General features: G+C 40.6%; 1 protein-coding gene and 1 non-coding gene across 3 annotated transcripts in view; one reads left to right on the top strand and one right to left on the bottom strand.

Moving 5' to 3' along the window:
• The window catches only part of RNF217 (ring finger protein 217), a 118,511-nt gene that overhangs the window by 62,868 nt on the left and 28,466 nt on the right, over window positions 1-27,177 (top strand). For both annotated transcript variants that reach the window (XM_052645733.1, XM_052645732.1), the window contains exon 2: window positions 15,155-15,388. In XM_052645733.1, the coding sequence (XP_052501693.1) occupies window positions 15,155-15,388 (234 nt within the window). The remainder of the gene's footprint in view (window positions 1-15,154; window positions 15,389-27,177) is intronic.
• TRNAG-GCC (transfer RNA glycine (anticodon GCC)) lies at window positions 21,341-21,412 on the bottom strand. The gene has a single exon. It is a non-coding gene; the product is annotated as a tRNA-Gly (tRNA).

Below are 27,177 nucleotides of genomic sequence, written 5' to 3'. Positions count from 1 at the left end.
GCTATATTAATCTCTTTTTGAATTTTAGCAAATATTTATTAAGCACCTACCCTGTGCTAGGTAGTGAGTGAGGTATGTGAGATGTAAGAATAAATGCATAATCCCTACCCTCAAAAAATTTTATAGGATAATGGAAAATACCAAGCAGTCACTCTAGGATAGATAAAATGACAGGAATGAGCACAGGCTGTTACAGATTTGACAAATAAGCTAAGACCTGCAGAATTTAGGCAAGACACATGTGTATAAATCATGTCCCAAGTAAAAGGAGCAGCAGGTGCTAGAGGCAAACCAGTGTATGATAGACAGAGGCTGTGATGGGGCAATGGCAACAGAGAATCCAGAAAAATCAAATCATTAATTGAATCTTTATTTCACATACTAGGGTTTTTTTTTGTTTTTTTACTTCATCCTAGGCACAAAGGTATTATTAAAATTTTAATTATTGGAGTGCCATGACTGTGGCGTGGAGTGTCGTGGAATGTCATTAGTGGAGTGTGTTTTAAAAAGGGTGTTCCAGAGCCAGGGCAAACTTAGTGGCAGTGGAGATCCAGAGACATAAATGGTTCTTTAAAGTGTGAGTATCATCTCTCTGGGCCATCCCAGTGTACCAGCCCCAAGCATCCTGTATCCTGTATCGAACCTAGACTAGCGAGATGATATGGGGAGGGTGGTGGGAGTGGGGTTCAGGGTTGGGAACTCATGTACACCTGTGGAGGACTGATGTCAATGTATGGCAAAACCAATACAGTATTGTAAAGTAAAAAAATAAAATTTAAATTAAAAAAAAATAAAGTGAATAAAATGGAATTTTGTTGACTGATTGGTAGGGGGAGAGATGAGGCAAAGAAAAGTCAGAAGAGAGAATACTTTGTTTTCCGGTTTCTGCCCCACTCACTGTGATAAGCAAATGAAGGACGGTGGTCTGTCAGGGAGAGATGGATGGGGAGGTGATGAGTTTGGCTTTAGGCTGAGTTTGAGGTGTATGAGTGGAGACATCAAGTAGGGGATTGCATGTGGTTATCAGAAGCTCAGTAGAGAAATCTGGGCTGGAGGTTTATGGGGTGGGGGGATCCGTCAGCATTTGTATGGAGTTGAAACAATGGGAGTGGAGGAAAGACACTCAGAGGACCATCTGTAATAAATGGAACCTTGGAAACTCGGGAAGTTTTAAGAGACAGAAATAGGAAGAATTCACCAAAGGGACAGAAGGAAGTACCAAGAACCTGAGAACGTGGTGTCCTAGGGGTCAAGAAAGAAGCAGAGGTCAGCAGGGACCGTGCTGCAGAGGTGAGTAAATAAATAATCCTTATTCACTAGGGCAGTTAGGAACGAGAAGGTCACTGGTACTTTTGTTTGTAGAGAGAGACCTAAAGTGGAGGAGTGAGCCAGATAATAGTGAGTTTTTAAATGTGGACAGGGAGACAAAAACCTTAGACAGTCTTTCAGTTAGCTTGGTTGAAAATGGAGGGAGACCGAGATGTAGAGACTGACGCATGTAGGGTCCTAAGGCGTTTTTATTTCGTTTTGCTTTTATGATGGGAGAAACTTGACCATGTGCATATGCTCGACTGTCTTAAGTTTCCAGAGAGAGGAGAGATCCTGACAAGGCAGGCACTAATACTGATCTTGGGACGCTCAGCAGGTCCTTCTTTCTACCAAAGAGGAAGAAAGGTTAGAGGACAGCTGATGGGGAACTGAAAGTTGAAGGGGTTCTCATCTGACCACATTAGATTTTACTGTGTCACGTGGGAGTGAGGTTATGGATTGCATGTGGGTCAGTTGCAAAGAGAAAGTTGGAGTGAGGCCTTGAGGAGGAGGTGGACGTTGGCAATGGTTCATAGGTGAGGAAGGCGTGACCTCGAGGGACCCCGAGAGGGGCTGCCGCTTAGTGATGACAACCCAGACACACATGGGGACCATCTGCTTGTCTACCGGACTGTGTGAGGGGGGAGATGAGGGGTACAGCTAACCCTTATGCTCGTCCAAGTATCATGTTTAGAAAGGCATGTACTGCGTCTGATTAAGCATTTAAGAATTCTCAGTGGGCACTAGCAACATGGTGTTATTATTCTGAGTGACTGATTTTGCCAAGTCTGGATCAGCATCAGCAGGGGCTTAATGACAATGTGTACAGGCTCTGACAGTGATTAGGTTTGGATTAAAGCGTCAATAAAAGTTAGCTGCTGCTATCGTCATCACCATCATTCAGTTCACTCTGACAATACCAGAAGTTTCTGGAAGGTTTACAGTTTAAGGCTTTACTGTAGAGCGTGAACATGCCATCAGTGCTCCACTTTCCTGTGTTAGAAAGAATGACAGAAGGCACTGGGCATTCCTGTGCGGAGAGCACAAGACTAAAACAAATACTAAACAGCATTCTCAAAGTGAAAAAAAAGAAAGTTCAGTGTTTATCCATTGAGTCTTTTTAGGAAGTAGGTTTCCTTGTGCAGCCCCTAAACTTGTCTAGGAATTTCATTGCTTCCCTGGGTGACCTTTTACTTCATAGAACAGAGTGGGATTGGGGTGGGTGCAAGTGGGAAATGATGATCCTTGCCTAAATCTATCTCCTTTATTGGATGAAAAACTTTAAATACGAAAAACCATATTCATAGTACAGTAGCCTTGTTTTCACAGAGTAATAATAAAGTAAGAGTAAAAGATAATCTCAGGACCCCAGGCTAAGATTCCTTGATATATATGCAATCTGTGTAGTTCCTAGAGGATTTAATTTCTAGAATATGTGTAATGGCAAAATTTATTGTTACTCCATGTAAAACTGAGGTAAGAATGTATAATAAAACTGAAAATAATACTAATACAGAAGTGTTAATATATATACATAAAGAGCTTCCCTGATAGCTCAGTTGGTAAAGAATCCGTTTACAATGCAGGAGACCCCTGTTCAATTCCTGGGTTGGGAAGATCTCCTGGAGAAGGGATAGGCTACCCACTCCTGTATTCTTCGGCTTCCCTTGTGGCTCAGCTGGTAAAGAAACCACCTGCAATATGGGAGACCTGGGTTTGATTCTTGGGGTGGATGCCTGAAGAAGGGAATGGCTACCCACTCCAGTTCTCTGGCCTGGAGAATTCCATGGACTGTATAGTCCATGGGGTCACAAAGAGTCAGACACGACTGAGCGACTTTCCCTTTCACTTTAGTATAATATATGGTGTGTATAAAAGCTTTCTAAAATGTGTAAATTGTATTATTATTCTCCCTTTACACTTTTTCCTATGTTTGGCTTACAAGAGAGAGGAGTAAGGGTTTTAAAAACAACTTGTCTTTCATTTTTACTTAGGATTATTTTCTCTGTAAAAATGTGGTGATGTGTTCTATTCTTTCCGTACAGCTTACAGTCTTTTGATGTGGTCTCTATTTTTACCATCTTCCTCTATAAACGTTATCTTAGCTAATTTTCTTAAGTGAATGTTATTTCAATCAAAGACCCTCTCTCATTTGAGCTGTCTCAGTGCTAATGCATGAGCAATATTGACCTTGTTGGCTGGCAGCAAAGTCAAGAGGTTTTTATCCTTGTGTTAGCGTCTCCTAAAGAAGTGAAGAAGCTCAGTTGAAGCAGGGTGGGATTTTATAAGATACACTTGAAGTAAATCAAGGCATTTAACACTGGGTATTTCAGGTATTCCAACCCTTTTTCAGTCTAACCACAAAACTTTTCTATGAGAGGTTATAGTATATTCATTCACCAGGCTGGTTTTTGTGGTTACGTCTCTAGCCAATCACATTTTTAAAAAGAGATTTCTATACTCCTAGGATGAGATTTTCCCCTATTTTGGAGGTATTAAAACTCAAACATCAGAAGAGTTTTTAAAAAATACATATGTTTTTTCTCTTTTCATATTCTTAGACACTTTAACTTTGTTCCTGAGAGATAAAGGAAAATTTGGTCACTCTACACTTAGCAGTATTTTATATCTGAAAATGATGAATAGAAACCAGGAAAGGAACTATATTTTTCTTTATCGAATCTAGAAACTCCAGGTAGTTAACAGACTATTCCTAGAACTGAGTGAGTGGTGCACAAAGATACTTTGTTTTGGCATGAAAAAGCTCTGTTGAAATTGCTCCTTTTAAGTTAAAAAACTATGTTAACATGGTTTAACGTCTAGGAAAGCATTGATGCTTGCCAATACTGAAAGCCCAAAACCTGTAGGGGGGGAAAAAAAATCCAAGCATTAAAATGACTGTGAATAAAGCTACAGAACATGTATTTTTAAAGTTTGTGAAACTTGGACTTCTTCCAGGTTTACAAGTAATATCGTAAGGAGTGGTTTTTGTTGTTCTATTTGTTACACAATTTTCAGGAGGAAAGGTTTCTAGATATTTTAAAAAACTATCTTGATGTGAGCTCCATGAAAGGAATGTTCCTTTCTGTGAACTAGCTGTGGTGACGTCAGCACCGTGTGGGATAAGATTCCCACAGGGTTTAGTTGACCGAGGAAATGTCTGCTTTCTCCACTGCATGCGGCGGAGGGTAAGGACAGAGCCCAGAATTCAGTGCAGTGGGAGAGGCTGTACAGTTAGATTACCAAATGTGTGCAGAAACAAAAATGGTCTTCATAACTCAGTTTTGATAAGTAAAATCCTGTACCCATAATTCTCAGTGCTCTGTCTTGTTTTCAGGACCAATGCAAAGTTTAACTTTACTGGTGTTGCAGTCCACTCTGTAACTATCACCGATTGGAGTACAGAAAACACATAGGCAAACATAAAAAACTACTGAATAATAAAAACTGTAACAAATATACTATAATATCAAATAAGAAAAAATAATTCCACCGCCTGAGAAATCCATTTTTAGCAATTCTGTCTTCTTCCCTCTCAGCTTGTATTTTTTTGCATATGCTTTTACATTTTTATAATATATAAATTCAATGTTTATTCTGTTTTCTTACCTAACATTATCAGATATGTGTTTCATATTATTTTTCAATGTAAGAAATAAGGCATAGTCAAAACTACTCACTGTGATCCTTTCCATTCTTCATGGTTTAACTAAAATGCCTTCCTTTCCATGAGCAGTCAAAATTGTTTCTCCTTTGTGCTTCTCTGCCTGAACCATGGTTATGTATGCCCATGTTGTCTCCCCTAATAAACTGAGAATTACTGGAAGGTAGTTTATTCAGCTTTAAATTCCCCCTAGTAGCTAGTAGACTGCCTTGTTCATGGTAGGCACAGAATAAATACTTGAATATTGAATTAATCTATAGAATCATTTACAATAAAGTGACTTAAAATGAAGTTAAGGTGAGAAGAAAAGAGCAGAGCCATAGGAGGAAAATTACAAAAGAAGGAGGAAGTGATAGTATTAATTTCTGATGAGGTAGAGGGAGAATTTAAATGTAAAAACATTAAATACAGAGACCATTATTTATGAAGATATGTCATAAGTCTATATGTACCACACAACATTTCGGTCAAATATAAAACCTAGAAGTGCAAAGGTAATTTGAAAAAAAAAAATATAGTAAGCAATTTCAGTATTCCTGTTTTAGAATCAGATTGAGGAGATAAATGAGCCCGTAGAAATCTATATAGAATGTTACTTTTCTTGATTAAATATTTTAATGTCCAAAACACATTTTAAAAGATTATTTAATTGGCTAGAAAAAATATTCCAAATTTAAGATTTTTATAGTTTACCTTTTTCATAATCAAGTAGAGTTGAAAATAAATTTAGAAAAAAGTTACTGAAAAAACTACATAGAAATTAAAAAAAAGACTTAAAGAGGGAGTAAAAAAGGATTAAAAACTGCCTAGAAAATAATGAAGAGAGAACATTTCATACCAGAATTTTTGGAATCTAGCAAAAACTCTATTCATTACTAAAGAGTAAAAGAAAAAAAACAGAGTGATCAGAAGAAGCTAGGAAAAGAATAACAAAGTGAAACAAATAAAAGCAGGAAGAGCATAATAGTAATGTAAAAATCAAAAGAAAGGAAAACTAAAAGGGGAAAAAAGCAATATAAAGGACAAGAAAGCCAAAGCTAATAATTTTAAAAAACAAAATAAAATGTCATTTTGAGAGCCTGATTTAGGGACCAAAGTAAAAGTAATGAAAATGAGAAAGAAACAAGATGAGAAAGGAGGTAAAAACTACAGAGAGACTATTTCTCAACAAGAATATTCTCAATAAGAGAATACTCAGTTGCAACAAAGGTAAAAATCTAGGAAACAGATTTCCTAGTTTTCTTCCTGCACACACCTAGGTAAACACATTTTCCAGGAGAGAATGAAAGTTACTTGGTGTTTGCAGGAAGAAAACTGGGAAGCTACTACACTGCCCTTCTGAGCTGACATGTCTGTTTTGCAATAATTTTCCTTGACCGTCTCTATGTGTGCTCAGTCGTGTCTGGCTCTTTGTGTCTCCGTGGACTGTAGCCCGCCAGGCTTCTCTGTCCATGGGATTTCCCAGGCGAGGATACTGGAGTGGGTTGCCGTTTCCATCTCCAGGGAAATCTTCCCGACCCAGGGACCAAACTAGCATTTCTTGTGTCCCCTGAATTGGCAGGCAGATTCTCTACCATCTGCACCATCTAGAAAGCCTTTCCTTGGATCTTTTACCTTAAATATGCCCTTACTTGAGTTAGTGGCTCTAGTTGGGCACTAATATACATAAATCCTCAAAGTCACCTGTATTTGCAAAATTTTACTTATTTCACTTTTCAGAAAAGCGTTAAACTTGTTAAACGAATTTGTGAAGGGCAAAATAGTTTTCCATAACTAAACCACCAGCTTTTGGTTTTGTTTGCTTTTGACATTTTTAGGATATTTAAGCATATTTTGAAAGTCAGGGAAAAGATACCAATGAAGAGGAGGGAAAGAAGTTATAAAAGGTCTCTTGTGAGCTCTGTAAGTTCTTTGTTAAAGTTTAAAGTTGTTTCTGAAATTTTCACTTACCCCTTTTAATTGAAATTAAACCTCAGAGTAAAACAAAATTTAAGCCTTCCTTCTCCCACTAGAGTAATACTGATTATTAATCTTTGGTACGGGATTGACTGAATTTACCAAGTCAGTTCAGTTGTGTCTGACTCTTTGCGACCCTATGGACTGTAGCCTACCAGTCTCCTCTGCCCGTGAGGATTCTCCAGACAAGAATACTAGGGTTGCCGTGCCTTCCTCCAGGGGATCTTCCCAATCTAAGGTTCAAACTTGTGTCTTTTACATCTACCTGCATTGGCAGGCGGATTCTTGATCACTGATGCCACCTGGGCAGCCCCAAAAATAAACTCATAGAGTCCTCTAAACAACCAAATGCTATTGGTAAATTCCAGCTTTTACAGATGCTGGGCAAGGGAAACATGTAGCAACTAGTAAATCACTGCAGATGGTGACTGCAGCCATGAAATTAAAAGACGCTTACTCCTTGGAAGAAAAGTTATGACCAACCTAGATAGCATATTCAAAAGCAGAGACATTACTTTGCCGACTAGGGTCCATCTAGTCAAGGCTATGGTTTTTCCAGTGGTCATGTATGGACGTGAGAGTTGGACTGTGAAGAAGGCTGAGCGCCGAAGAATTGATGCTTTTGAACTGTGGTGTTCGAGAAGACTCTTGAGAGTCCCTTGGACTGCAAGGAGATCCAACCAGTCCATTCTGAAGGAGATCACCCTGGGATTTCTTTGGAGAGAATGATGCTAAAGCTGAAACTCCAGTACTTTGGCCACCTCATGCGAAGAGTTGACTCATTGGAAAAGACTCTGATGCTGGGAGGGATTGAGGGCAGGAGGAGAAGGGGATGACAAAGGATGAGATGGCTGGATGGCATCACGGACTCGATGGACATGAGTCTGAGTGAACTCCAGAAATTGGTGATGGACAGGGAGGCCTGGCGTGCTGCGATTCATGGGGTCGCAAAGAGTCGGACACGACTGAGTGACTGAACTGAACTGAACTAAAGTGAAAGGTCCAGAGGGCTTCCCAGGTGGCACAGTGGGAAAGAACCTGCCTGCAGTTATTCAATCTGGAAGAAATGGGGGATTTTATGTCTTTATTTCTTACTATTTTATTTTCAGCTTTCTTTTTCTCCTCTTGCATTGGCTAGCTCTAGTCAGTGTTTAGTAATGGTGGCAGTACATACTCACTCCACTTCCATTCTTAAGAAAAAACTTTGAATATTTCATCATGGAGTATTACGTTTACTGTAGGTTTTCTTATATATACTCTTTATTAGATTAAGGAAGTTTTCATCTCTTCCTAGTTTGCTAAGATTTTAGCATAACTGAATGTTGAATTTATCAAATAACCTTTCCTCTTTCTATTGAGAAAATCATATGATATTTCTCTCTTATTTTATTAATGTGTGAGTTAATGGTAATGGGTTTTTGAATGTTGTCATCCTTGCATTCTTGGAATAAACCCGCTTTGATTATATTATCTGTTTCATGCATTATCTGGATTGGTTTGTTAATGTTTTGTTTAGAATTTTTGTGTCTGTGTTTACAAAGAGATCAGTCAGTAGTTTTTCTTGGTTGCAATATCCTTATCAGATTTTGGTATCATGAGTATGCTGGCCTGATAAAACAACCCAAGTAGTGATCTCTCCCCCTCTTTCTATAATTATTCACTAGGAGTAGTTGGGTAGTGTCAGTGTTATTTCATCCTTAAGTTCTTGGTAGAATTTACCAGCAAGTCACCTGGGGCTGAAGCTTTCTGTGTGGGGATATCTTTTTCCTCTGTTGCTTTTTAAGTTACTTTCTTTGTATTCGCTACTTGGCATTTTTACCTAATGTGTCTAAGTGTGATTTTTATCAAAGGCAGCTAGCACAAATCTGTAATATCTGCTGAGCCAGCTAAAGAGCATACTTGTCAGTAAAGCAGCCACCTTCCTCTCATTAAGGATAAAATTATGGAGAAATCCATGAACCTAAAAATGAATCTGCCTTTATGGTGTTCCACAAAGTAATTAATGCACAGAAAGTGAAAGTCGCTCAGTTGTGGCTGACTCTTTGCGACCCCAAGGACTGTAGAATTCTCCAAGCCAGCATACTGGAATGGGTAGCCTTTCCCTTCTCAGGAGGATCTTCCCAACCGAGGGATCAAACCCAGGTCTCCTGCATTGCAGGCGGATTCTTTCCCAGCTGAGCCACCGGAGAAGCCCAGTGCACAGAAAGTGCTTCTAACAATGCCTGGCACAGACGAGGTGCTGCGTACATTTCATGACTGTTGTTACTGCGTTCGTTGTTGTATTCTCTTCTCCTCTGCCACATTAAGGGACTTCCCTGGTGGCTCAGACGGTAAAAGCGTCTGCCTGCAATGCAGGAGACCCGGGTTCGATCCCTGTGTCGGGAAGATCCCCTGGAGAAGGAAATGGCAACCCACTGCAGTACTCTTGCCTGGAAAATCGCATGGACGGAGGAGCCTGATGGGCTGCAGTTCGTGGGGTCTCAAAGAGTCGGACACGACTGAGTGACTTCGCTTTCTTTTTTTCAGCCTTCAGCCACATTAATGTGCTTCTTTTTAATGATAGAGGAAATCTGAAATCACTTGGTCTTAGGTGAACAAAAGACTGTATAAAGCACGCCGTATACTATCATGACCAACCAAAACCAAGATCGAAACATGTAAGCCATGCGTTTGATAAACTGAGCCTTGAGTCCAAGGTTTATGTTTTCTCTGTCTTTTTCTTTGGAAGAGTTAATTAATTAATCTGTCACTTTTCCAGTTGTCTCCCTCACCTGTGTCACTGAATTACTTTTGAGTTCTCCCAAGTGGCACATTAGCCATCTAACTTGAACATTAAGTGGGTAACTGTGTCTCTTACTAAGGCCCTTGGAGACTGTTGTAGAATTAAATAATTTTGTCTTCAAGAATGGACATGCTTTTGTTCAGATTTGGAGAGCCTATTTTTCAGTGATATAAATAGTAGCATTAGCATTGAACACAACAGAAATTTTGGCCTTTGTTTTAATTATACTAAGTACAAAAAAATCCTATAAATAGAAGTTAGATGACATTACTGAAACTAAGTTGATATTAAAGAATTATTGTCACTTTAAAAAATATTTTGTATAGTGATTATATATTTTTTAAAGATTTCTTATTTTCTTTAGACTTATATTGAAATATTTGTGAGTGAAATGACATGATGTCTGGTATTTGGACTAAATAATATGGGAAGACTGTAGAAGGTCAGGGCAGAGAAAAAATAAAATTGACCAAGCTGAAGCATGGGTACTTAAGGCCTCATAATACCAATCTGAAGATTTGTGCATATGTATATGTGTTCCTAATAATTTTTAAATTTGGGGATAGAATATTAAAATGAATTGAAGAAGAAGAAGAGAAGTCACTCAGTCGTGTCCGACTCTTGTGACCCCATGGACTGTAACCTACCACGCTCCTCTGTCCATGGGATTTTCCAGGCAAGAGTACTGGAGTGGGTTGCCATTTCCTTCTCCAATTAAATACCACTAAATTCCAAATTACTAGAAGAGGCTATCAACACAAATTTAATTACTATATTCTCAAGTTCCATGAGAGTAGGATTCATGGTTTAAGCTACTTTATATCCTGGACTTCTATGTTCTTTACCTGTAATATTATAGGAATTTAATCTATGTTTTGTGGATGAATTAATCTTTACTAAATTTGCAGTGAGTCATTTCCAGCAAGTATCACATATCCATGTAAACTGCGTTTTATTAGAAATTCTCAGTGAGTATTAATAGCACCCACCAATCATCAGGTTATTTCAAGCCAACAACCTGGAATTCTTGACTCCTGCCTTTACTTCATCCTCCGTATCTGGTTCATCACCAGACCCCATTGGTTCCATTTCCAAAATGCATCTCATGTCCGGCTACCTGTTGCTGCCTAGTTCAGTCACCTGCCGTGTGCTGCCTGGATAACTGTAGTAGTCCAGTGCCACTGGTGGAGAGAACCAGAGGACATACTGCTGCCCTCTCTGGTCCGGTGTATTCTCTGGGAAGAGCCAGGATGACGTCTTCGTAAGATGTAAGTCAGGGGATGTCACTGCTCCTCACAGAACCAGTCAGGGATTCATAGTGGACCTAGGGCAGGATCCACACTCCCGGTCACAGCCGGCGAGGCCCGCGCTTCTGGCTCACTGCGTGCGAGTTCAGTTGCTCGGTTCTGTTCCCTGCACACAGGCGCGGCAGCATGTGCCCTGCAGCCATGTCCTTGTTCCCTCGGCCATTCAGTCCCTCCTGCAAGTTCTCTGCGTGACCGGCCCTTTCGTTCTTAGCCGTCACCTCTTCGGAGATACCTCCTTTGATGTGTCGTTGCTTCATAGGTAGACGGATTCCAGTCCACCTGATCCATTTACTTGTTTACCATGTGTTTCCTCCAATAGAAGCCCTGTATCTCTTTCTCGCTCTGTCTTCTCATTTCCCCAGAATCCATCATAACAAGCCAAACCTGTAAAAACCACTTTCAGTTGAAATCTAAGATGTGATACAGTTGTAGGATGCAGTGTTATATTATGTGTCTCTAAGAAAATTAAAATGATACTAATTAAACTATGGCACAATGTTAAATACTATCAATTATAAGATAGTCTTGCCTTTTGAAATATTAAAATGTTGAAAAAATGCATCTTTGAATTGATGAATTATGTACCTTGTTGAATAAATAAATGAATGTACTTTACTCAATGATAATTATTATTTTTTAGTGATCTTTTGAGGAAATAATTCTGAAAAAAATAGACATGTACAGGCCCGAGATTGCCTAGTTCATGAGTAGTGTTTTATTATGAAAAAGGGGATGTTAGTATGAAGAAGTATGAATAATACTTGTATGAGTAATTGCTCCAATTATTACCTTGCCAGCAATAATTCACATTTTATAGGCCTCGAGTGGGCCCGGAAACTTGAATTCTCAATAGACACTTTGAGAGACTCATGCAGTCTGGAAGTAGATTCAGGCTCTGTGCTGTAAAAGGAGGGAAGACAGATAAAATAGGTTGGGATTAACATATACATACTACTATATATGAAATAGTCAGCAAGGGCCTACTGTATAACACAGTGAATTCTACTCAATACTGTAATAACCTACATGGGAAAATAATCTGGAAAAGAACAGATGTTTGCTGCTGCTGCTGCTAAGTCGCTTCAGTCGTGTCCGACTCCGTGCGACCCCAGAGACGGCAGCCCACCAGGCTGTACCATCCCTGGGATTCTCCAGGCAAGAACACTGGAGGTGGGTGCCATTTCTTTCTCCAGTGCATGAAAGTGAAAAGTGAAAGTGAAGTCGCTCAGTCCTGTCCGACTCTTAGCGACCCCATGGACTGGAGCCTACCAGGCTCCTCCGTCCATGGGATTTTCCAGGCGAGAGTGCTGGAGTGGGGTGCCATTGCCTTCTCCGAGATGTATGTACGTGTATAACTAAATTATTTTGCTCTACACCTGAAACGAACACTACACTGTAAATCAGCTATTCTTCTTGCTGCATGCTCAGTCGTGTCCTACTCTTTGTGACTCCATGGGCTGTAGCCCACCAGGCTCCTCTGTCCATGAAATTTTCCAGACAAGAATACTGGAGTGGGTTGCCATTTCCTACTGCAGGGGACCTTCCCAACTCAGGATCAAACCTGCATCTCTTGCGTCTCCTGCATTAGCAGGTGGACTCTTTACCACTGTGCCACCTGGGAAGCCCAAATCAACTATATGCCAATATAAAATTAAAATTAAAATAAAGAAAAACATAAAAGCTAATAAAAAGGGAAGAATACAAAAGAAAAAGGGAAGACAGAAAAGATGGGGACAGGCATTGGAGAGTTGGTAGTGGGAGGGTCATGGGACATTATCATATTGCTTCTGTTTAATAAAATATGAGATCATTTGGCTCAGTGTAGCAGGGTAGAGATTTTGGAGCTTTCAGAGAGAAGAGAAGGTATGAAGTAGGCAAAATGCAGAGGGTGCGCAGCAAAAGGAAACGGTTCTTTGGGAATGGAGTAGACTTGCAGGCAGATATCTGAGAAGCGTGAAGAAGACGAGGCTTTGTTTGGACCTCAGACAGTAAGGTGTCCCAGTGTGATATGAGCTCCTGCTGCTGGCAGAGGGACAAGACGACCCACTCCGTCGAGCTGCGTGGATCGTCTGGCCCCTGTACTGCATGCTTTAAGACCTGACTACCGGGGTGGCTGTGAAATTACTACTTCCATCGTTACTATTTATTTACTTAAATAAACTTAGAGGCAAGGGAAGGGAGGTTAAACATTGACCTGGGAGTAAAATATTCCAGCTTTTACTCCCCCCAAGTATGCAGCTCCCCAGTAAGCAGGAGTCACTTGAGATGTACCAAGTGAACTCTTCTGTGTAGAATGAAAAGAAATTGTCTTTTCACATGCAGAAAACAGAAGTTTTCAATTTTCATAGGTGTCTACTTCAGACTCCTAAGGTGGCTTCATACTCTGCCCTCTTGTTCGGATCCCAGTTTATCTGCACAGCCTCTGACTTCGGCTATAACTGAAAATAATTTAATATAAAACATAATTTGGGTTGTAATAACTAACAAGTATAATAATAAGATCTGATTGTAACTATAAGCAGACTCATCAAAAAAGTAGAAAAAATTGCTTTGGGCTAATACTTGAAAAGCATCTCTGGACTATCTTTATACAATAGTAGCAGAAGATAATATGGAAACTTACATTTCAATAGGTCAGTACTAATAAGGTGGCTTATCCAAAGTTAGATTTTTTTTGATTATCAGTCTGGCTTATGTTCTTTACTGGTGTTAAATATGTTGTTCCCAGGCATCCTATAGAGTGTAGCTTCTTACCTACCTTTCCTTGAGATAAACAGCAAAGTTCAAAGTTACTATGAACTTAGGGTCCTTGTTAATTGCTCATTATAGATGTTTTCTTTCCCCAGATCAGGTGACTTTTTCGCATTCCTCTCTCCATCTTAATAGTGGGCTTTTCTCATTAAGGTCAATGAGTTTCACCTCAAAATGTCAAGTTCACCAAGTGAGAAAGAAATGGTTTGGGGTTGTTTTCCATTTAGAGCTTTTACTGCCTCCCTTTGCTACCCTAAGATGGGCAAAAAGAGACTATGATGCCAGGACTGTGAAGGGTTTTTGTTACTCTTTATGGAAAACAAGCCCAAGTCATCCTTAAAAAGTAGTTTATTTCTTTAAATCCTTTGAAACTTAATTCTGTCCATGCTTTGTACTTGAATCTTATACTGTAATTTTTAATGCTAGCCATTTCTTGAGTTCTCTATCAAATAAATAGTAAATGTGTCATTCCAGTACATTCCCTCTCCCCTCTGCTAATCTAACTCTGTAGTTCTTTGAAGGAGTTCATTTTATAAATTACTTCAGAAGCAGCCAGATCTCAGAGGGATTTTTTTACAGTTTTATGATTGGTTTAATTTTCTTACTTGTTCGTATGATTCTCATGACATGGAAACAGTTATATGTTCTTTACCTGGGAAAGTCAGGGGAAAGGGTTTTTTCTTTTTCGCAATAATTTTTAGACTATTGGATGTTGCATATAGAAGTAAAAGCCTATTTTATTTTGGTCATCATAAAGTTAAATGTGCCCTAAGTCTAGTGCTGAGTAAGGCTATGGTGAGAAAAATTTGAGCTTCCCTGGTGGCTCAGATGATGAAGAATCTGCCTGCAATGCAGGAGACTGAGTTTGATCCCTGGGTCTGGAATCAGTATCCCTGGAGAAGTAAATGGCAACCCACTCCAGGATTCTTGCCTGGGAAATCCTGTGGACAGAGGAGCCTGGCAGGAACTTTGTAGTAAGGTTGAAAAATCTGAAACACCTTTTCATGCAAGCTGTTCTTTTATGTGGCTCATTGTCTGAATGCTGTCTCATCCTGCAGGTTGCAGAGGATTGAATGATAATTTGCTTCCCGGGTGAGCCTGTAATGTAGGCCCATTCCAGTTCTCATATTTCATAATCATTATATTTAATGATAGAGAATGCTTAAATACCCTATCAGTCATTTTGGAAATGTTATATAGTAATTATTTGGTATCACCTGACATGGGTACCAAAGTGATTATCATTTATTATGTATGCTACAGAGTCATGAAAAGTGACAGATAATCCTTTGCTATAATTATGAAGTAAGCATTACCATATGAAAAAGGAAGAGAAATGTAGTAACCAGTGCCTTTTTTTTCTCTCCCGTTTGTTCTTTCACACAGGTACAGCTTGGCCAAGTGGAAATCAAATGCCCTATCACTGAGTGCTTTGAATTCCTGGAAGAAACGATGGTTGTCTATAACCTGACACATGAAGACTCCATCAAATACAAGTACTTCTTGGAACTTGGCCGTATTGATGCCAGCACCAAGCCATGTCCTCAGTGCAAGCACTTTACAACCTTCAAGAAAAAAGGACATATTCCCACCCCTTCCAGATCAGAAAGCAAATACAAAGTAAGCATGTTCACCAGAGTTGTGGGTTAGATGTCACATAGTGAGAGCAGCCAAGTTAGGCCAACTTGTGGTAGGCATTGAGTGGGCTTCCTTCCCTTATCGGAGTCCAAGGTGAGTATACAACGGCTGTAATTCTGAAAATGTGTGGTTTGGGGATGCTGCTAATAGGAGAGTACGCGTGAGGATTTAATTAAAGTTCTCCTTTGGCTTTAACCCGTTTAAAATTCACTCATAGCCAAATTAAAAGACTAGTTTTTAAAGTAATTATCACTGCTGTTACTAAATATTAAATAAATGTATGTTAGTTGCTCAGTCATGTCCAACTCTTTGTGACCCCATGGACTGGAGCCCGCCAGGCTCCTCCATCCATGGAATTTTCTAGGTAAGAGTCCTGGGGTGGGTTGCCATGCTCTTCTCCAGGGGATCTTCCCAACCCAGGGATCAAACCCAGGTCTCCTGCATTGCAGGCAGATGCTTTACTGTCTGAAATTTTTTTCAGTGGACCCAATAAGTAAAATAGTATAATATGCTATTTATTCATTTATTCAGCACATACAAAATGCCAGTATATGCTGGGCAGTGTGCTAAGTTTGGGGGATTCAGTGGCAAACGTGACATAGTCCTTGCTCAAAAGATGTCTAATGAAGGTGAGAGTCATATGTTCTAAAATGATAGTGCAGTATGAGCAGTCATAAGGGGGAAAGGCGGGGATGGGATGCATTGGGAGACTGGGATTAGCATGTGTGCACTACTGATACTATGTACAGAATGGGTAACTAACGTGATACTGTGTAGCACAGACAAGTCTATTCAGTGCTCTGTGATGACCTACATGGGAAGGAAATGCAACAAAGGAGGGGATGTACGTATATGTATAGCGGATGCACTTTGCTGTACAGTATAAACTAACGCAACTCTCGTCCAATGAAAACCTAAAAAAAATGATATGAGTAGTCATAAAACAAAAGCCCGGTAGACTTGTGCTTTGCGAACACTGACAGAAGAGAGGGGCTGGCAGGCCAGGAAAGGCTTCCTGGAGAAGATGCAGCTCTCCAGGCAGATACACAGGGGGGTTCATTTCAGAGCAAGGGAGGAGTGAGTGCCAGGCCCAGAGGCGGAGGCAGGCTTGCTGAAAGCAAGTGCTTGGTAGAACTAGTGGAAAGAGAACAAAGAGGCAGCAGGTCAGGTATTTAAGAGCAGATCATGTTGAGTCTTTCACCCCATAACTCAGGCTTGAATTTAAGTCTGCTGGCGTTACAGAAAGGTCATTCTGGCAGCATATGGAAGATATCAGAGGAAGGCAAGACTGAAGGCAGGGAAACACAGCAACAACAGCAGGGGCAACCCTTGCTTCACTGCCCTGACTGTACATTGGAATCCCCTGGGGAGCTTTCAGGCACACCAGTTCTCAGTCCCTAAGCCCTCCCTACCAACTATCTTCCGAATTTTTGAACCTCACCAAGTGGCTCTAATAGGCAGCAGAACTGGGAACCTTGGCAAGAAATGAAGCAGAAGTAAATACAAACTAAATGTTGTTGATCAGGAAGCAGTTAAAAGTCTTGGTAATAGGTGAGAGATGAAAATCTCAAAATAAAGTGAAACTTATTTTTTTTCTATTTTATATTTTTTATATTTATTTGATTAAACAACTCAAGAAAAATAAAACTAGTACAGATTTGGGGGATGGTTATTACTGTTTTCCTTAATTACTTTTCTAGAAGAGACGACGTACAACATAAGTGGTAAATAATCTCCGTGTTCTGTACTCTGCAGAGTTTTAGGGATAATTCAGATAATTTCTGAAGCAGTGACTTTTTACTGCTTGGTACAGTGTTTTATACGGAGAAGGAAATGGCAGCCCACTCCAGAATTCTTGCTTGGGAAATCCCACGGATAGAAGAGGCTGCGGGGCTACAGGCCGTGAGGTCTCAAGCGTCAGACACGACTTAGTGACTAAACCAGCACCACCCACAGTGTTCACATAGCATTTTCATCATTAAATTCCAAGTTCTCACATTAGCATTAACTACCTGATTTACATGCCCATACCTGTCTGGATCTTATGAGTAAAGAGAACACAGACATGGATACTCTAGCAAAGAAACTGTGACATTCATAATCACAGTATGGCACCCTAAGCTGATCCCATTTTGGGGGATTAGCCAATGCTTATTTGTTAGGTTGACTGTATTTTTTAAAATTCAGTTTGCCCAATAACAGAATCCAAATTGGTATAATTTGTCATAATTTTAAGAGTAGTGAATTCAAGTACTTGAATGCAATGAATTGAATCATGAGGCAACAGAAACAGAGAAAAGTTTACTGCTAATATCTAACATGTTTGAGCAATGTAAAATCTCTTCATGATATTCCTTAGAGTCTATATTGTGTTTTGTATATATTGATGAAACCCTTAGAATAGATATTTCAATATTCTTTCTGAGTCAAGTCATATTAATAATATCCTGATCCAAGATGTCATTCTTTGAGGATTGATTGTGGTTTCTGCTGTCAGTTCAGAGGCACTTAACATCCAAGGTTAAAATTGCTTCAAAATATTATAGCTATTTTATACCAGGAAATACTTTTAGTGGATTCCCACATGGCTCAGTGGTAAAGAATCCGCCTGCCATTGCAGGAGACAGATTTGATCCCTGGGTCGGGAAGATCACTTGGAGTAGGAAATGGCAACCCACTCCAGCATTCTTGCCTGGAAAATTCCATGGATAGAGGAACCTGGCGGGCTATAGTCTGTGGGGTCACAAAGAGTCAGACACGATTGAGTATGCATGCATATACTTTTAGTATATCACACATGTTATATCATATTTGAATATTCCATTTAAATAGGTTTTTGTAACTTTTTTGTACTCTTCATATGGAAAAAGGATAAACAGACTGTATCAACAAGCAGGAACAAGAATTCTTAAGAGCCAGCTTATCTTTCCAGGACCTCATTCAACATCTTTTGGCAACAGTTCAGGAAATAGAGCTTTTCATTATGTTCTGAACTCCACAAAATTCTAATATGAAATAGAACAAGCACATTCCTGAATTGAGAAACTTATGTTGAGACAACCTTGCCTGTGGACAAATCCAGTCTTTCTCATTCCTAACATTTGTCTTCTGAAACTCATGAGGCCAAGAAGTTTCACCATTCCACTTCTATGAGATTGATTTCACTTGCCATTTAGAAATCTAATTTCTAACCTAAAGAGTTTCTATAATTCATTAATGCAGCTCCAAATGCATGTTAATACAGAGAACTAGTTAGCTTGGAGAAAATAAAAATGGCTGGGCTGTAATGGTGCTCAGGTGACGCCTGGAGACAGGCACATCACCAGCACCTGAAGGTTTTCTCCATAGCAATTATCATCTGGGATTTTATGGTGTATTTGTGTGGTTATTTGCTTAAAGTCTCTCCCACTGGTCTCTAGGAGACCAGGTCCAGACTTGCTTACTGCTGATAACCTGTGTCAAGCACTCTGTCTGATAGAGTCTTGTCTCAAAATACATTTCATGAGGGAACTAATCAATGGGCCAGTGCATAAATAATAATTTGTACTGTAATACATGTGGGTGGAAAATGCTGAGCGCATAGGAGAAGAAAGGGCAGGAGAGGTTGGGAAAGCTTCATTAAAGGGCAAATGCATTAAGCTAAACCTTGAAATGGTGAATTTGCTATGCTGGAAAAGGTGGGTCAGAGCACAGGCTTCAAACCAGATTTAAATTTTCAGCCTGCCATATGCTAGCTCTGTAACCCTAAGAACAGCTTGTGCATCTTTTACTGGTGGTAGAAATAATACCTGTCATAAGAGTGTAATAAGGATTAAGTAAGATCACACATATAAAGTGCATAGCACCATGTCTGATATATCCTAAGTGCTCAACACATGCTAGAAATTAGTATGCTTATTATCATTATTAGGAAAAGTCAACAGAATGAACAACCTGGGTTATTAGGGAGGGGATGGAGGAATCAAAAAGAATAGAGGTGGAATAAAAGATTGGGTGACTGATGGATGGTCAGAGTGAAACAGACTTCAAGTTCTTTGAGTTTAAAGAACCTTTTGGAGCATCAAAGAGAAGTCTAGGAGGCTTGGATCTAATGCTAGGAGTGATCTGATGGAAATCATTAATATTTGGGAAGAGGAGGAGGTCACTGAATTCACAGAAATGAAAACTATGTGTTTGGGAGGTAGGAAAAGTTAGTTTCTCGTGGGAAAGAATAGAGGACTGCTAATAATTTAAATATACTTATTTTACTCCTAGGAGTTTTACTGAGGTACAGGCAATTCTGGGTTTCCTTCTTATTTCCAAGGGTAGACCAAGAAATGATCCCCCTTTTCACATTATTTGGAGTAAGTTGAAGAACATGCATAAATCAACAAGGGAACATGTTGGAAATAACCCTTTTTATGGTTTCCTTGAGGCAAAACTCACAGTCATCCCCACTCTTCTTCCCACAAATATTAAGCTGAACCTTGATAATTCACAGAATGGTGCTTTGACTCATCATAAGGTGAAAAAAGCCAATAAAACACCCTGGGGAAACTCCCTCTGTGTTCTTACCTTATGTCTTATGTATTGCTTTCCCTCTTGTAACTATAAATCTTCTAGTTAGAAGTCACAGTTTATAAAGCTGCACAAATGCATTATTTCTTCATGTGAGAGAGAACTTTTCTAAGGTCTGTAAGAATGTAATCAAGTCAACGGGTCTGTTGCTCCTAACTGATAGACTTTAAAATATGCTTAAGTGAAAGGCTGGAATTCTGGTACTACCCAACTTAATTTCTTCCTGTGTCTGTCATTCAATCTCCAATGACCTGTCCTATACTCCAGAAAGATGCCTCTTTGGCATCTTTTGGACTGCTTCTCCACGCTTCCTTAGCATCTCAATTCCTGTTTGGGTTCAGCTGAGGGTTGGCATTGGCAAGGAAGGAGAGAGTGGAAAGAGAGCATCGTGCGTGCATTATTCTGTCCATGGGATTTCCCCGGCAAGAATACTGGAGTGGGCTGCCTTTTCCTTCTCCAGAGGATCTTTCCAACCCAGGGATGGAACCCGAATCTCCTGCAGTGCAGACAAGTCGCCTGCATTGTAGGTGGATTCTTTACCAATGGAGCCAGCAGGGAAGGCCCATTCCCTTCCTACTTCAGTGCAAAGCTCTAGCAGTAGCTGTGTCCCTCCGCGACTGTGGCTTCCCTCTAGAGGGCCCTCCCCTGCCCCCGCCCATGTTTCTAACGCTCACTAGGCTCCAGAAAGTTCATCCCTTGCCTCTTTGGCCTTAGGAGTGGCAATGACTTCCTACTACTTCTGCTTCTAGGGACCTGCCAGTCTTTTGTTCAAATCACCTGCACCTCTCCAGTCATACTTCTAATAAACAGTTTTCATTTATAGAAACATAGGCTAAAAAGTCAATAAAATGTGCTTAAGCTTCCTTCTAGTAAAGACAATTTGAGGATTTTTTTTTCCATCTATAAAAATGTTTGCAGCTTTCCCGTGGAAGTGCAGTTAGCGTGCTGCTCTGCTCTTCAGTTTTCCCTCGACACCATCACTTTAAGTTGACAGTGTTTACAAATTGAGAGTCAGCTTGTGCATCAGCCTGGCAAGATCAGTTTAGCTCATGACACGCACTGAATTCTCTTGGCAGCAATGCATCATGAATCTCAGGAGCTGAGAGAAAACAAGTGTAGTTTCTTAAATGATTGTTGCTAGCATAGATTTGTGAGGGAGATAGATGGAATTCTTGATTCTGGTTTGAAGAAGCCACTTGTGGGGAGGGATCAGTTAGGAGGTTGGGAGTAACATAGACACACTGAGTGAGTGAAGTCGCTTAGTCGTGTCCGACTCTTTGTGACCCCATGGACTGTAACCTTATCAGGCTCCTCCGCCCATGGGATTTTCCAGGCAAGAATACTGGAGTGGGTTGTCTTTTCCTTCTCCAGGGGATCTTCCCGACCCAGGGATCGAACCTGGGTCTCCTGCATGGCAGGCAGACGCTTTGCCGTCTGAGCCACCAGGGAAGCTGGTATAGACACACTACTATATATAAAGTAGATAATTAACAAGGACCTACTGTATAGCATAGGGAACTCTACTTAGTATTCTGTAGTAACCTAAATGGCAAAAGAGTCGGAAGAACAATGTGTGTGTGCTCAGTCACTTGAGTCGTGTCCAAGTCTTTGCAACCCAGTAGACAGTAGCCCACAAGGCTCCTCCATCCATGGGATTCTCCAGGTGTGAATACTGGAGTGGGTTGCCGTGCCCTCCTCCAGGGGATCTTCCCGACGCAGGGATCAAACTTGTCTCTCCTGTGTCTCCTACGTTGGCAGGTGGGTTCATTACCTGGGATACCCCTTAAGAAGAACAGTTGTATACGTATAACTGAATCACTTTGCTGTACACCTGAAATTAATACAGTATTGTAAGTCAACTAAATTTTTTAAAACAGGAAAGCCATCGTAAACAGAGGATGTTATGTATGTGTCCACTGAAAAAAATGTGTCATGCTCAATTATGATGCACGGCCTAATAATTTTATTAGAATGCATTTGTACCTCTAGTTTCTAACGAGATGCTCTGCTGAAATTGGTCTTTGTTTCCTTTCTTGATGCATAAATTAGCCATAATATTTTACAGAGCCTTTCCTTGTGCATGAAACTTCTAACAACAAAAGCCAAATATTGAAATTCACTCGAAATTTTAGCCTACATCTAACCTTAATAAAGAAAAAAAACCTACAATAATTTTAACATTAGAGGCTCATGGCTCCTGTGAATTGACCTGCCACAGGATTGAGAACTGTTTGTTTTTTTCACTTTATCATGTCATCCCTGGGATCTTTAGCACATGAGGCACGTGAAGAATCACTTCTTTTTGATGACCTGCTGGATAGTGGGTGAAAGCAAGCCAGGTGTGGTGTTCATTGTAAAAAGTTCTGTAAGATGTTAGGACTGTGCATTTCTCACCTACCTTACTCTGTATTCCTACCTTGCCATAGTTACCCATTCAGAACTGTAAGGCAGTGGTCCCCAACCTTTTTGGCACCACGGACTGATTTCGTGGAAGACAATTTTTCCATGGACCAGGGGGAGGTGGATGTTTCAAGGGCATTACATTTATGTGCAACTCCGCTTCAAGTCATCAGGATTTAGGTCCCAGAGGCTGGTAGCCTTTGCTATAAGGGAATCTCATGCATTAAGTCTGTGTGTGTGTGAAGGTGTAAAAGTGTTAGTCGTTCAGTCATGTCTGATTCTTTGTGACCCCATGGACTGTAGCCCACGAGTCTCCTCTGTCCATGGAATTCTCCAGGCAAGAATACTGGAGTGGGTGGCCATTCCCTTCTCCATGGGATCTTCCCCATCCAGGGATCAAACCCAGGTTGCCTGCATTGCAGGTAATTCTTAACCATCTGAGCCACCCTGTGCAGCTCCACCTCAGATCATCAGACATTAGATCCCAGAGACAGGGGGCCTTTGCTGTAATGGAATCCCATGCATTCGTCTACGTGTGCATAAATCCTCTCCACAAAATGCCTACCAAGTGACCCTTCAGACACTGAAGGCTTTCATTGTCAGGGAACCTGCTACTTATAGAATCATTCCCTTCCGTTTTGAAAGAGTCATTGTTACCTTCAGACTGAGATCTCTTTCTCCTGCTTCACCTGTTGGTCACAGAGAGAACTCTCACTTTCTCACGTACACTCTGTGCTTAGATGGCCCTCTTGCTGCTTCCGCTGTATCTCTGTGAGAGGTTAGTCTTTTGTGTTGTCTTCCGAGTAGGGTGTCCTTTTGAAAACTGGATGATGTCATCCTGCCGTGGCTAGGGAGTTGGGGTTTATATAAATTGGAGCAGAATCTTCCAGGACTTTATATTCATCTGTGAAGAGGTGAGTCCTCATAGACTCACATACTCCACTGGCTCTTGCTTTCTAGGTTTAGAGGAGGAGTCTATAAATGCTTAAAGATGTTTCCAGGCAAGAGGGATTAGTATAGAACAGTGATTCTCAAAGAAGGGAGGAAGGACTCTCTTCAAAGGACAGAATCCCTGTTCCCAAGTTCCAACATACTGTCCTAGAAAAGCTTGCCTCTCAGTTAAAAGTTAGTATTGAAGTGAATGTGTATACATGCATGCTAAGTCACTTCAGCTGTGTCCAATTCTTTGTGACCTTTGGACCATAGCCCATCAGGCTCCTCTGTCTGTAGGATTTTTCCAGGCAAGGATACTGGAGTGAGTTGCTATACCCTCCTCCAGGGGATCTTCCCCACCCAGGGATTGAACCTGAGTCTTCTGTCTGTCTGCATTGGTAGGCAGGTTCTTTACCATTAGCTCCACCTATTGTGCAATAAATTTGTGTGTTGCTTATGTAAAAGGAGCCTGGAAACCAATAAGGGGAAGGTGGGTAAGGTGATTTATATGAATAAACACCATCTCCGTTTAGGTTATCTTGTCATGTGTTATTCTGCATTTTTGTCCTTATTTGGTCCCCAACCTTCAGGAAAGTTTCCCTTTCATTTTCCCATTTAGTTTAAGCTATACTGTGAGAAATTAAGGGAAGGGTCACTTGGCCACGTTTGGACCGTGTTCAAGGAGCAGTGCCTCATGGACCTATGTATTATTGGCACTGCATTCAGGGTGAGAATCCCAAGTAGCAGGTAAAATCTTAGGAATTAAAAATCAAAGCAAGAATTCAAGTCATCTTCCCATGTGGAGACCCTTCCCCCACTGCCACTCCTTCTGTTAGATTTGATCTTAAAAGGGAGCAGATTGTGCTTCCTTGAAAGTATTTAAAGCCATGCGTTGGAGACTTCTTTTCTTCTCTGTAATACTCAGCACTTCCTCACAATCTCCTCCTCTTTGAGAAAACCACTTTAAGCTGTTACGAAACTTTCTCACTAGTGGTAAAGAACACGCCTGTAAATACAGGAGACTCAAGAGTTGTGGATTCAATCCCTGGCTTGGGGAGATCCCCTGAAGAAGGGCATGGCCACCCGCTCCAGTATTCTTGTCTGGAGAATCCCATGGACAGAGGAGCCTGGCAGGCTATGGTCCATGGGGTCACAGAGAGTTGGACACTACTGAAGGACTTTTATAATTATGAGATGTCACAATTATTTACATATATATTGATTAGTTTCTTTCAGATGCCCTAGTCTGACATCCATAAGTTGTATATGGTTCATCTGAGAAGTTTCTGGACCACAGTATGCTTTGAAAAACATGTCAGGAGTATAGGAACCTTAATGTAAAATGGTTGAACTCTGTTTCTTGGGCGCATTGGCGAGATTCAGAGCTGACCCAGATGAAGTGGTTCTTCTTTCCAGGTCCCACGCAAGCACTTGCTGCTCCCCTGGTGCACTGTGTTTGCTCAGGCCTCAGTGGCAGCTTGGGTTGGGCTCTGCACTGTGATCCCATGACTTTTCCCAGTGACACCCTACTCGTCTTTCAAGGCCTTATTCTTTCTGACTTCTGCCCTTTGGCCCTTCCTTGAGGCAGTTTTCCCATGGCTCCCACTTGTCCAGGCTTCCACTTCAGTAGTTATCACATGGTTTTATAGCTCTTCAGGTTGATATTTTTCTGCGTTCAGTAATTTGAGGACAATATTCCCATTCTTTCTGATGTGTCTAAAATTAGTGCACTCAGTATCTGTTATTTCAAGGTGCTTATAAGTATTTGTTGAATGGAAAATGAATTTTGGAGTATTTTTTTTATTATTTGTCTTAATCTGAAGTTCTTTTAATAATAAAGCAAATTCTTCTTGGAAAACCAACTTAATTCATATTGGCCATGCTACATTTATACATGGATGTTGTCTAATATTTTGAGTTTGATAAGTAAAGATTTTGTGATTTACTTAAAATAATTATGTACATAGGACTGTGTAGTATTTCATGAAGAAAAAACTTTCCTAGGATGTTCTTTGGTTTTTAATTTTGTATTTATTTTGTGGGTTATTTCTTTATTGGCATGACGAACTGTTAAGAGAAAATACAGTTTGCTTACGACAAGTGGGTTGGTTTAATTTGTCCTCAGAGAGTCACTGTAGCCCAGGATTCTAGAAAAGCTAAGGAAATTCAAAAGTAAAAAATGTAATATAAGGTTCTTTTATATTTCATGGATTATGGAACAAGTTACTGAAGATTCCTATCTCTGATAACTTTATTTTTGAAACTCTTGTAGCCTTGCCTGTTGTAGAAGAGTTACACATTAATCATGATGTTTTGTAAAATATCATGTGAATATAATATTTAGTAAACATCATCCGGTAATGTAAGACACAATAATACCATCTCAGCCACTTTTTGTAAATTAGACATGTTGGTTTTTCTTGGAAATTCATGTGATGTTAGCCAATGTGCAATACTTGCTGTGTGCAAAATCATTCATTTTACAAAGAACTTACTCAAGTGTCTACCATGTGCCAGAAATTCTGTGTTACTTAACTCAGGAAATACAGAATGAATGAGAAGCCAGCCTTTGCCTTCTGTGAACTTGTAGCCTGTTAGGGAGATTAGACAGCTACATGTCTAATGCAAATTCTACAAGATACCAAAACTGGTTGGGAGAAATAGGGAAGACAGCCTGAAGCAAGTAGCATTTGATCTAGTAAAGGTTTCAATAGATTGTGTTCATTGGACTTTTTCCAGTTACGAGAAGCAGGGCTATGCTCCCTCTTAAGCTCCATCATGTAATGTATTTTAGTATAAAGCTGCAGGGAAATAGGAAGGGCAAGAAAGCCATCCCAGCTGCCACCCATGGGGCCTCATGGAGAACTGGACCCTAGCTCTGGGAGCGTGAGAGCCCCTCAGTTGTGTTACTCGAAGTGAATGTCTGTTGTTCCCTTCTCCAGCGGTCTGTGCTGCGGTCACTCAGCTTTTCTCTGTCTTTGCCTGCATAGCAAAGGTAGAGTGCTTGTGTATGTATCCCTGTTTTGCTCCTCAAGATAAAAAAAAATCTGTCTTGGCTCATCTCTGTTCACCAAGGAGCATGCTCTGCACAGAGCTCCTGCCAGCAGCCTCATAGGCTGCTTGCCATCAAGCAGCTCCCTGCTTTTAGCCTAGGGACTCATTCCTGGTGTGATCAGGTGTGGCCACTGCGATGGGGTCATGTCCTCTAGAGCTGTGCTTCTAAAACTTTAGCGTGGGGACCTTGTGAAACCACAGGTAGTGGTTTAGTAGGTCTGGGGTGGGACATGAATTTTTGTCGGCAACAAGCTCCCAAGTGATGCTGCACTACACTCTGAGTAGCATGGATACAGCAGGGTACCCTGTGTGTGAGTATAATTACTCAGAAGGCAGGCACTCCATGTGGGAAGTCTGTGATTATGGGATGGCATTTCGTATGGAGGAAGATACAGTGTTAATGTCTACAGGTGTTTCGTATGAGTCCAACTTTGAGTACGGTTAAGGAAGACCCTGCTGCTGGGAGGGATTGGGGGCAGGAGGAGAAGGGGACGACAGAGGATGAGATGGCTGGATGGCATCAGCGACTCGATCGACATGAGTTTGAGTGAACTCCGGGAGTTGGTGATGGACAGGGAGGTCTGGCGTGCTGTGACTCACGCACAAAGAGTCGGACACGACTGAGCGACTGAACTGAACTGAACTGAACTGAAGGTTGGAGTGAATAAGTAAGTCATCGTCAAATGAAAAAGTCAGTCTTCAAACAATTTAGGTGCAGTCTTTGAATAACAAGGTGGTTGGGATTGCCTGTTAGTCCTTGTATTATTTTAATCCAAAGTGAAGTGAAAGTCACTTAGTTGTGTCCAACTCTTTATGACCCTATGGAC

Source organism: Budorcas taxicolor, chromosome 9 (assembly GCF_023091745.1).
Source record: "Budorcas taxicolor isolate Tak-1 chromosome 9, Takin1.1, whole genome shotgun sequence".
Taxonomy (NCBI): domain Eukaryota; kingdom Metazoa; phylum Chordata; class Mammalia; order Artiodactyla; family Bovidae; genus Budorcas; species Budorcas taxicolor.
This window is presented reverse-complemented; position numbering and strand designations above follow the sequence as displayed.